General features: G+C 42.2%; 1 protein-coding gene across 2 annotated transcripts in view; it reads left to right on the top strand.

The window, feature by feature from the left end:
- The window catches only part of RFX4 (regulatory factor X4), a 162,700-nt gene that overhangs the window by 124,621 nt on the left and 25,873 nt on the right, over positions 1 to 12,206 (top strand). For both annotated transcript variants that reach the window (XM_061204694.1, XM_061204695.1), the window contains 2 exons: positions 3,913 to 4,007; positions 4,424 to 4,541. In XM_061204694.1, the coding sequence (XP_061060677.1) occupies positions 3,913 to 4,007; positions 4,424 to 4,541 (213 nt within the window). The remainder of the gene's footprint in view (positions 1 to 3,912; positions 4,008 to 4,423; positions 4,542 to 12,206) is intronic.

Raw genomic sequence — 12,206 nt, 5'->3', positions numbered from 1 at the left:
GCTGCCTACTTTTCTGTGGAGGGTCACGGGAGTCAGCCCACCTATTTACTGGCAGGTGAACCTCTCAATCGTAGTACATGTTTGAGAAGGGGATGGAAGGTGATTCACTTCTGTGGATAAAGATGGCGAGAGTACCGCTCCAGGTATTATCCTGATGTGGTCGGGTTGCTCTTCTTAGTGGCAGAGGACATGGAGGGCCAGAGAACACCACCATTCTTAGTGCTGTTCCTCAACAGCCCATCACAGCCTCTGCCCAGGGAATCCCCGGACCAGGGTCTGTTGGCTCCTTCCTTATTTTGCTCAGCCTTCCCTTCTTGTGCCTTGGGGGAAGGGAGCATGAGGACAGAGGGTGAGTCCGTCCCCCCCACATCAGCTCTTGGAAAGCTTGGTGCTGAGGCTGTGCTTGTAGTGGGGGATATGGCAGCAGCTGTGCCTTCTGGATGGGGTGATGCCCAAGGCCCTAATAGTGACATTCAGGAAGCTGCAGAGTGGCTGTCCCCCCCAACCCCGAGAAGAGGGGCCTACTCTTCTGAGAGCCCCAAGCCCCTTAGGTTTCCACTACACCCCCTCAACACTGTTGCCCTGAAGGAAAACTTTCTTCATCCAGCCTAAGCATGTCATGTTTATAAACAGAGTTCTCTAAGATGTTCCTATTAGAGACCTCTTTTCAAAAACAAATGGAGCAGCTGAAGCATGGGGGCACGTGGACCTTCCCTGGGGCTTCTTCTTTCCTGGTGACCCCAGAGCTCCTCTCAGGCTCTTATTTCTTCCTGTGCAACAGCCTCCGGCCTGCTTCCCCCCTGTTAAGAATTTTAGAGATTGTCACAAATAATAATTCAGCTGATAGAGTGCCTAGTTTATGCCAGGTCCTGTGTCATGATCTCAATCTCCACATCAACCCTTTGGGGAAGATTCACTTATCACCCCCATATTACAGATGAGAAAACTGAGCCCCAGAGAGGTGGTGAACCTTTCCCAAGGTAGCAGAGCTAGACCTGGAACCCAGGTCTAGTTTTGGTGTCACCGCCACGCACTAGTGCATGCCAGAGGAGACAAAAATAACGAGATGTGGGCAAGCTTTAGAGGTTCCAGGATCTTTCCAAGTGCTTACAATCATGCTTCCTGTTCTGTTTTTCCTTCTGGAAGGCAATGGAAAGCATGGCTAAGAGCACCCTAACAGTGCTAGCTATACTCCTGATGGCCATGTCCCCAGGGCCTCACACAGGGCCAGGGGTAGAGGCGGGGGCCAGCAATGTTTGTGGAGGACCAAATAGATGGGTGGAAGCCCAGAATGATCCAACTTCCTGGTTCTGCTAACCACTCCTAGCAGCATTAGACTCAGCTCTCTTCTCCCCTCAGCACCTTTCATGGGGGGAAGAAAATGTGACCCAGACTCATAAGGAAAAATACAATCACCATTGCTTGTTTTAGGGACCAGGCTCTGAGCCTTTGCTGGAGCAGCACGAAGGTCACTGCTGCTTCTCCAAGAAAGAATCTTTTGGGGCTTTCTCTTCTAGCTTTCTTAGGCTGGGGGCAGAATGTTGTCCTTTAAATCGGTGATTGTATTCTTCTAGAGGAAGGGAGTCATAATGAGGTTCAGTGCAACCCACCTGGTACTTAGTGAATGCCTGTCCTGGGTCTAGCACTGTGTTAGATGCTGAGCAAAGAGCAGTGAATAAGATGGACACTGCCCTTCCCACGTGGAGCTTAGAGCTAATGGCAAATCAGAAGTTGAACAAGTAATTTCCAAATGGTTGCGTTTTACCAAAGAGGACATACTATGTGATGCAGTGCCAGGATGAGGGGGATTGAGGAAGCCTGAAGGCAGATGGCCTGGCACACGGGTGTCATCCTTGCTCCTTCCATACAGCTGGGAAGTAAGTCCCTGAACACAATGAGCTGGACCAAAGGTCAGTTTGAATAGGACTAGGGGCAACTGTGTTCTGCACCCTCCTTTCCTTACAACCAATTGACAAGTCTGCAGATTCTTGCTTTAGGGGGTTACCATCACATCCATGATGTAGATGCTGGCTGGGGATGCCTGGCTTACCTTAAATTAAAAAGTACACATTGGGACTTGAGCATGATGATTAGAATGAGTCTTAAGTGGTGCTGTGGTAAGAGCATGCGGTTGGGATGCCCGACAGACCTTGATTCAAACTCTGGCTCTGGTGCGCTGTGACCTTGGCTTCCAAATCTGTAAAATGGGGATAATGCAAAAGGATTAAATGGGACAATGTGTGCCACATACATGGTACACAGTGTAGAGCTAGTGTAGAGAAGAGGTTGGGAGGCAAGCACTTGAGTCAGGCTGTGTTTGAAACTTGCCTCTGCCATTAACCAGCTGTGAAAGTCACTCATCTCTGTGTGCCTCTTTTGCCTCATTTGTCAAAAGGCTGGGGGGGTGGGGTGGGTAATAATAGTACCTACCTCCGTGGGCCGTTCATCCTTTCAACAAACATTTGAGCAACTACTATGTACCAGGCACTGTTCTAGGTCCTGGCCTCATGACATTCACATTCTAGGGGTAGTCTAAGGTCAGGGTATGTCCGTAGAAAACATTTTAGGAGAGTGCCTGGCATGCGGCAAGCACTCAGTAAATGTTGGCAGTTAGCACTTTGATTGCCATCTCGATCATTATCATCACGGATTGAAGCACAGTGGCTCAGACGCACAGACAGTGCCGTGAAGAGTGAAGGAACACCAGAGAGAAAGTCAGAGACTGGGTTCCAGTTCCTGCTCTGCCACCACCTCACCCTCTGACTCTGAGGGGGTCATCTGATCTCTAAGACGTAGCTTCCTCATCTATAAAATGAGACAGATCAACAAAATGGGTTTTTTAAAGTCCTTTCTCATTCTAAAGTATATGACTTTGGGTCCTGGAAGCTGACCTCTTGCAGCAGTTATCAATTAAGTAAAATAGAGCAGATTGGCCAGTCCTGGAAAATGGGACAACAAAAGCTGCTCAGACAAATCAAAACTGTAGGAACATGCGAATCCTGAATTGTGGTTTGATTTATTGAGCTTCACATACAAAAACACAAAGAAATGTAATAAGAAGAGATGTTTCGGATTGGAGATCACCACAGCAATGTTTCTACTTTCTGCAGTGCTTCACTGATTACAGAGCCCTTCTATATTCAATTATTTGACTTGTACCTGAAGACAGGCTGTAAAGTGATATGATGATCCTCCTTTGACCAGTATGGAAACTTGAGGGCACAGTGATTGTTTCCTTTACACAAATGTTTATTAAGCATCTACTACGTGTCAAGCACTGAGAGGCTGGTTAGGCTGCTTGTCCAATATGGTTGTGGTTCAGAAATATTTGAATGGTCAAATGTGCCTTACCACGGGGCAGAGAGCAAGAGGGCAGCAGCGCATCTCCCCTTTCATGCAAGCAAGTGCATACTGGATAAGAGCTATATCACGGGTAATGTGCCAGCTAATAAAGCTATCAGGCAAAGAAGTGGCAGAGGGACACACCCATGCACACCCCTAACTATAACAGTGTTCTTAGTGATACAGTGAAGGTAGAATGCAAATAGTAAAGTGCTGTGAAAATACAGAGGGAGAGTGATCAGTCTGCCGGCAAGGGGCATGGGAGGGTAAATAGCATTTCATCGGAGGATCATTTCAGCTGTTTCATGACAGACTAAACAGTCTACGCAGAGGGAACTGCCTGAGAAAAGCAGGCATGGCAAGTAACCCGGGGTGGCCAGGGCTTAAAGTGTTCACAGGCATGGAAGATGAGCCTGGAAAGGTAAGTTAGGGTGTATTCTCTAAATCCTTGAATGCCCTGCTAAGACTTCGGAGTTTTTTATTTTATTCAGTTGTATTCCTTTGCTCTCTGAACACCTGTGTGTGTTTAAACACAACTGCATGGTGTGTGGGGTCTCCTCTGTTTGACAGTGTATCAGGAGTTCGACCATCTCCTGGAGGAGCAGTCTCCCATCGAGTCCTACATCGAGTGGCTGGACACCATGGTGGACCGGTGTGTTGTGAAGGTTGGTCAGCTGAAGCGGAAGGTGCAGGCCCGGGTATGGCAGCCCATCACTCGCCTTGATGGCGCTTGGGTAATACAGAGCCCCACAATGAGCTAGCTGCGTGTTTCCTCGGCAGCCTTGGAGCCCTAGGGATACAAGGAGAGGCCTGGGCCCCCCTCAGGAGGCGGGGAGGGGTGCGTCACGGGGCAGGACTCTGAGTCTCCCTCCCCTGGTTCAACCAGGTCAGCATCTCTCTTAGCGGTTGTACGTGTTGTCTCGACATAAGATTTCATTTCTTAAAGTGTATTTTTGCTGTTAAAAATAAAAAGTCTATAACATTGAACTTAGAGACCCGAAGCCTTCCTGTCATTTTAATAAGAGACAGTAATAAGTGAAGGTCAAATCAACCACTCATAAAGCCGTTCACTCTCTTGTAGGTGGCTGCCAAGAGGCAAGGGTCCCTGAAGAAGGTGGCCCAGCAGTTCCTCTTGATGTGGTCCTGTTTTGGCACAAGGGTGATCCGGGACATGACCTTGCACAGTGCCCCCAGCTTCGGTAAGGCCACCCCAGCTCTCCCCACATCCAGACACTTCTTCTCTGGGCTCCATGTACCAAGGCCATCTCTCCGGAGTCAGGCATGGTCTTGCTGTCTCTGAGACCACAAGGACATCACCCGGAAACATTCTCTGTTCTGGGGGGACACGATATTGTTAGGACTTTCAGGGAGAAAGATGGCATTGCATGCTAAAGGAGAAGTATACATATCTGAAAATGAGAGGCTTGCACACAGATAACATTATTTGAGTTTAAAGAGGAGTAAATAGCAGTGGCTGTGCTCCCCTTTTTCTGGAAGTCCCCAGTCATGGCTGCTTCCACCGGTCTATTTTGCCAAATTTCATAGTGTGGATTTGCCAAGACTGAGCACATGAAGAAGCCTCTGAGTTCAAACATTTGCAAATGGCTTGATTGACAGGCCAGTGGTGGGTAAAGTTTTCTTTGATAACGTGCCCCAGTCTGATCCCTAGTAAAGGACTTTTGGATTCATTTTCCCTTTTGTTTTACTGACCCCTTGGGTTTTCATCACCTCCAGGAGACATCCCTACCCCAAGTCCTTGTCTCCTGTTTTCCAGTGTAACGGGACTTGAAATCTCTGACCGGAGGTGCTTATAGTAGTCTCTGCGGGCAGGAACCTAATCACCGACTTGGGGTGAATGCCATTTTTCATTGGAAAGAATGGCATACGCATTGAGTCAGGTCATCATTAGCAAAGTGAGGTGGAACTTTAAGGCATTATCCAGACATTTGAAATCTCAAAACACTTTGGCCTCAGCTTTCTAGGCATTTCGGCAAAGGGCTGTTGGTGAATTTTCTGGGTAATTGCTTCAGTTCTCTGTTTTACTTTGCAAGTAGAGATGTGGTTTTGCTTCTCATTATCTCCAATTAAGCCAATCAGCTCTGGGTTTTGCTCTGGGTTTAATTTGACACTTTTCCATCTAGCTTTTTATGGTCTTGTCACTATTTCCCAGTTGTGCTATACAATGCAGTGAATATGTGGTGAAACAAAGAAGGCACTATTTTTTCTAAACAGCTCTGTCCATGAAAGACTGTGTTTACCCAATTGGAGAAGCGTTTTGTTGTGGATTTCTTTAATCTCAGCATTGGAAGTTCTCTGAACCTGCCTGCACCATGGCTACAGATGGAAATTCTCTTTGAGCTGTATATGGAAGTGCTCTGGTGACTGCTACCTGGGCAGTGCCATCAGGCATGGCATTTTGATGACTTCCAGTTCAGCTTAGTTAGTGTTAGCACATGTTACCTCTGGCTCTGGGAAAATCATTTGTGCATAACTGCTTTCAGTTAAGCTGATGGGTGAAAAATATTCGAGATTTTTTTCATTGCTTCAGAATCAAAGAAGAACGATACCACACAAATAAGTGTATATACATCCACAAAGCAAGCACCCTTTCCTTGTTTTAAATCTTATTCTTCAATTTGCTGATTCTTATACTGACTGTGTATTATCAAACACCCTTCATCAGACAGGGAAAGTAGTCTATGTTGTAATAGTCTTTGAAATCCATTTGTATGTACTAAGTTAACAGTCACTGTTATGGACAGTAGAGCAATTAGAATAGGTTGAATTTATTACTAAGAAATATTATTCCTTAAAATGTGTTTCTTTTTGAACCACACACATTCTAGGATACACTGGAAACTCAGGCAAATGGCAAAAATGGTCACAAATCTTTTAGAAAAGGAAAGGAAAAAGATATTAACGCAATTTCACTTTTACAGTATTTTTCAAACCTGAACAGATGGAAATAATACCTGTCTCCAAGTCCATTTAGCAAACTATCTGAAATGGTCCTGCTCATCCGACTCATTGTTGAGTTTTACAGCTTGGGGTGACAGGCAAGTTGAAAGAATTTGCGGCAGACAAAAGCCCAGCTCCCCCGTTCTGCCTGTATATGTCAAAGACACAGTTGGTGGTTGTGTTTGGGTCATGTGTTCCCTGTATAAAAACAGCTAATTAGGAAAAAGAGCCCTCTGTTCCCTGGCCCCTCCCCCAACCACAGGGGCCAGCTCTATATATCTTATAACTTCCACACGATCCTGGTAGCTGTGAATGGTGCGGGGTTTGTATGTCCGAGTAGCAGGCTGACCGTCACAATGATTGTGTGGAATATCACAGTGATCCCGTGGGGGACTCTATCACCTCTTCCCAGAACAGCCTCTTTCAAAGGTAGTTGACTCCTTTCTTCTCCTTAATTCCTTTTCACTCTTTTCTCCCTAATTCCTTTTCACTGAAAGAGCCTATATGATGAACTAAAGTAGCCAGACTTTCTTTCTTTGCTGCAAGCAGCACTTTCTAGCAAAATTAGTCAGCAAAGGTAGGGTAGCAGGCAATGAACTTTTCATTCTAATGGGGCTGAGGAAATTAGAGGTTCTATTTAAAAAAAGCAACAACAACATATTTTCAGTTGACTGCTCTGATTTTAGTTCGTAGGATACCTGGATCCCAAGTCAGTGCAGGTGCTTTTACCTTTCACTATGGGTTTTTACCACATGCCCCTGTTTCACTGTTAGGAACATCCGGAAGGTAGCAATAGTTCCTGGAAGTGCTTCAGCATGAAATGCTGTGAAAGGCTGCCTTGGGTTTGACGGCTAAGGGGGCAGGGCTACATATCATTTCCCAGGTTTTCACCTTTTTACACACTTGTTTTCTGGTCTAGCATCAAAGCTCACCCACTCGGGCAGGGCCGGGGAGGCCACATGGGAGCAACTCCCAGGCCAAGTGGCCATGATGGACAGAGCCTCCAGACTGCTTGTCAATGTTTAGATGTCCTGGCCTGGCTCTCTTACCCAGAACCTGCTAAATTGCAGAATCTTGACATTCAAAATGTCTCTCAGACCTCCTCCAAGCACCAGGAGGCAGGAATTGCTTTCCCCATATTCGGGAGAAGAAGCAGAGACCCAGAGGGGAGAGGGGGCTTGCCCAGGATGCACAGCAGACTGAGCTGAGCTCCCCCAGGGATCTATCCCATGCTAGAGCCACACTGCCAAGGCCTCTTCTAACTTTCTTCAGCTGAATAGTAATAAGAAAAGCAAAGTAACATTTATTCAGGGCCTAGTGTACACTAGACATAACATTAGGCACTTTCTCATTTAATTCTCACAACAACTTATGAGGTCCACTATTACTGCCCTCAATATAACAGACAAGGAAGCCGTGATAGAACATGAAGCAAAGGCAGGATAATGCTACTCTTTATAACAAATGTGTAGGAAGCACATAGAACCATTTAATTCTCACATCAACTCTGCAAGGCAGATAATAATAGGTACCTTTTTACTGAGTTGGAGGATTTTCTTGCCCAAAATCAATATGGCAAGTGGCAGAGCTCTGTTTCAAAATCAGATCTGCATGACCACAAAACCCATGCTTTTTCAATTACCACAATTAAGACAAATATCCTGGGCTCAGATGCATGGCACAAAAAGGCTAGACAAATTTGTTTACCCCTCATAGGTGGTTTTTCTAAAACCATATTGATAGAGTAAAAATTTTTTAAGCTATGAGAGAAAAGAACAATAATTAGACTATCATGAGTAATAAGAGATGCCAGAAGACAATGGAATAATATCTTTTAAGTGCTGAGAACAAAGAACTGTCAACCATTATTCAAGAGTGAGGGCAAAGCAAAGACATATTCAGTTATACAAAAACTAAGAGAACTGTATGGCACCCATAGAACTTCACTTAAAAAAAAATTAAAGGATGGATTTCAATAAGAAGAAAAATAAAACCATAGCTAAAGTCTGGGATACAAGAAACAACAATATTCTAGTTATTGTTGTTGTTTAACAAAAGTGTAGTGGTTTAAAACAGTATTATGCTTACAGATTCTACGGGTCAGGAATTTGGACAGGGTCCAGCGGGGATGGCTTGTCTCTGTTCTATGATGTCTGGGACCTCAGAGGGGAAGACTCAAAAGCTGGAGCTCATCGATGGCTGGAGGCTGGTATCCTCTGGAAGCTTCTTCCCTCACGTGTCTTGTGCCTGAGCTGGGATGACTTGAACACTAGGACTGCCGATTGGAGTGTGTTCAAGTGGCCTCTCCATGTGGCTTGATTTCCTCACAACACAGTGGCCCCTGACCAGTTGAACCTCTCACATGGAAGCTTAGGCCCCATGAGTGAGTGTGCCAAGGGGGGAGCTGCATTGCCTTTATGACCCAATCTCAGAAGTGAAAGTTTCATTCCCCCTTACTCTGTTGATCAAAGCAGTCACAAACCTACCAAGATTGAAGGAAGTGCATAGACACCCCCCCACAATTTTCCCAGGAAGGAGTGTCAAAGAATTTGGGAGCCCTGTTTTAAGATGAGAGAAATTTTAAAATATATAAGCAAATTTAATTAACTTTAGGTTGTAATTTAAAAACTAATTTGTGTGTGTTTCAAAAAGGTAAAACCAAATTCCAGGGAACAATAAAACACAGGGTAGTGGGGAGAGAATCTTTAAGGAATAGTTAATGCATGCTAAGGTCTTTGTCTTGAAATACTAAATAAATGTAGACTTTGTTGAAAAAAATTTATAGTTTGGATTTAATGGATGTTTAGATATATGATCATCACTGAAAGAATAGAATCATAAGTTACCAAAGAAAAATGGAAAAATGTGAAAACTTAAATGGCAAGAATTGAGAAGATAAAAGAAGCTTAGAAAAAGGATCGTAAACTCAAAATATGAAACAGGATGCTAGAAATAAGATCAAATAATAACCACAGTAAATGAAAAGGTCTCTTCCCTCAAAAAACATCAGGCATAAATTGCAACGTTTACTAAACTTTTAAGAAGCATAAAATCCTTAGTTTATGAAAATGAACACGAAAACAAAAGAAGGAAAGCTGTACAATTAATTTTATGAAGCTAATATAATCTCAGTTGCAAAATCTTGGAAGAGCTGTAGAGGAAAAGAAAATTATGACTCAACCACACATAAATACAGATGAAAACATTCTAAATAAAATACTAGCAGATCAAATCCAGGGCAAATTTTTTTTAAATCATGGTTAATGAGGCCTATGCCAAGAATTCAAGTATGATTCAAAGTCAGAAAGTTACTAATTAACATACTGCATTAACAAAAGAGAAAAATCATATGATCATCTCTATAGATACAAAGGAGAAAATGTATTTGATACAGTTCAGCTTTCAAGTATAATTTTTAAAAACTCTTGGCAAACTAGGAATAGAAGGGAATTTATTTAATATGTTAAAGAGCATTCAAAAATCTGCAGAAAACAATATACTAAATGGTGAAACTTTAGAAGTTTTCCCATTCCCGTCATGAATAAGACACAAATGCCTTCTAATGCTGTTTCTGATAGACACGTACTGGAGGTCCTAGCCAATGCAATAAGAAAAGGAAATGAAATATAAGAACTGGAAAGGAAAACACAAAATTGTCTTTATTTATAGACATGTCATGATGGCTGACAAGAAAAAAAGAATCTACAAACTAATAGGACAAATAAGAATTCAGGCAGGTTACTGAATTCAGTTTTTTAAAAATCATTGACATTCTTACCATTAACTAGAAAATATCTATGTATCTATGTATCTATATCTATATATCCCATTCACAATAGCAACAGAAATGTGCCCATAAAAAAATTCTAACAAAAATTATTTTAAGACCTTCAAGGAAAAAAATTTAAAAATATTACTGAAATATACCCTGTTCATATCTGGAAAAGGATATGCCCTTCAAATATATAAATCAATTGGAATTTCCATCTGGTTATTAACTTTTTCTTCCTTTGATTTTGAAAATCTGATGTTAAAATTCATATAGAAAAGCAAAAGGCTGAGAATAGTAAAGGCATTTTGAAAGTAATGAAGAACAGGTATAGGGACTTGCTTACCTGATATTCAGGTTTGTTAAGGAGTAAGATGATGTGGTCATCTAACAGTGCTAGGCAAAGAGTAGTGAAACAGCAGAGATGCCCAAGACAGACTGACATGAAACTTGTCTTTACCTCATCAAATTCTTGCCTTTCTGTCTCAACAAGAGGATTGTACAGATGATCTGTGTGACAGAGATATGGCATTAAAAATCGGTGGACAAAGGTTCTGGGACACGCATTTTAGGATAAATAAAATAAAATTAGACCCCTTCCCTAGAAACAATTTTCCCCTTCTGAAAAGAAACATCTAAATGAAAAAAAAAAAAAAAAACTTAAAACCTTTTAGAAGAAAATATGGATGATAAGTTTATGACTTTGGAATAGGAAATTATTTCTTTAAAAAAGTACCAAAAAGGATAAATCATAAGGAAAATATTGGCAAAGTTGACTGCACTCAGATTTTAAACTTCTGTTTAATAAGCACAACATAGACGAAATTAAAAGATAAAAGCCACAGAGGAAATTCCCTGGACGTCCAGTGGTTAGGACTCCACACTTTCACTGCCGAGGGCCTGGGTTCGATTCCTGGTCAGGGAACTAAGATCCCACAAGTCGCATGGCGTGGCCAAAAAAACAAAAAGCCACAGAAAGGGGGAAGATATTTTGCAATGCATATAACGAACAAAGTATTAATATCCAGAATATATGATAAATCCCTCTAAATACATTTTTAAAAGACAAATACCCCAGTAGAAAAATGGGCAAAGAATATGAATAGACAGTTCACAGAAGAGGATATTCAAATGGGCAATATCATATGAAAAGAGGTGGACCTTTCTAGTAATTAGGGTACTGCAACTTATAAAGACAATAACATTTCATACCCTTCAGATGGCAAATACTGTATTTCCTACACTACCAGTAAGGATGTAGAAGATTTTGGTGAGCAATTTGGCACTATCTCGTTAAGACTTAAGATGCAGGTGCTCTTGGACCCAGTGATTCCACCTCTGGTCCTAGACCCCGGTATTTTTTGTACCTAGGCAACAGGTACAAAAAAAATTCATTAGAGCCAGTTTCCAATAGTGAAAAATGTAAATAACCTAAATTCCATTGACAGGAGAATGGACAAATAAATCGTGGTATAGTCACACAATGGCCATTAAACAAGACCTACATGTGTCAGTGTGGATAGATCTAAAAACACCCAAAGTATCAAGTGCAGGTTGTAGAATACTCTGTAAAGTACGGTACCATTTCTATCAAGTTTGAAAATAAAAAACAATATCATGTGTTTTTATGGATATATAAATATATGTAGTAACAGGTATAGAAATGCATGTAAACAATAAATACCAGATTCGAGGCAGTGATTACATCAGGGCATGAACACAGGAAGCAGAGAAGTAGGATTAAGGAAGGGAACACAGGGGGTTCATTTTTATCTTCAATTTAAAAATATGATTCAAATATGGTAAAATGTTAAAATATTATAAAGCTTGGTGTTGAGTACACTGGTGTTTATTTTAAAATTCATTTTTCTTTTTGGCCATGCTGTGCAGCACGCGGGATCTTAGTTCCCCAACCAGGGATCAAACCCCTGCCCCCTGCATTGGAAGCACAGAGTCCTAACCCCTGACCACCAGGGAATTCCCTTAAAATTCTTTATACTTTTCCATATGTTTGAAATTTTTCATAAGAAAAAAGAAATGCTTTGATTCTATAAGATGCCATTAACTATGTTACCATATAACAACAACAATCTCCTTTTGTCTCTATCCTAGTACCTTTTTCCATGACAGGCTCTGA

Source organism: Eubalaena glacialis, chromosome 11 (genome assembly GCF_028564815.1).
Source record: "Eubalaena glacialis isolate mEubGla1 chromosome 11, mEubGla1.1.hap2.+ XY, whole genome shotgun sequence".
Taxonomy (NCBI): domain Eukaryota; kingdom Metazoa; phylum Chordata; class Mammalia; order Artiodactyla; family Balaenidae; genus Eubalaena; species Eubalaena glacialis.
The sequence above is the reverse complement of the archived record's forward strand: the minus strand, read 5'-3'. Positions and strand labels throughout refer to the sequence as shown.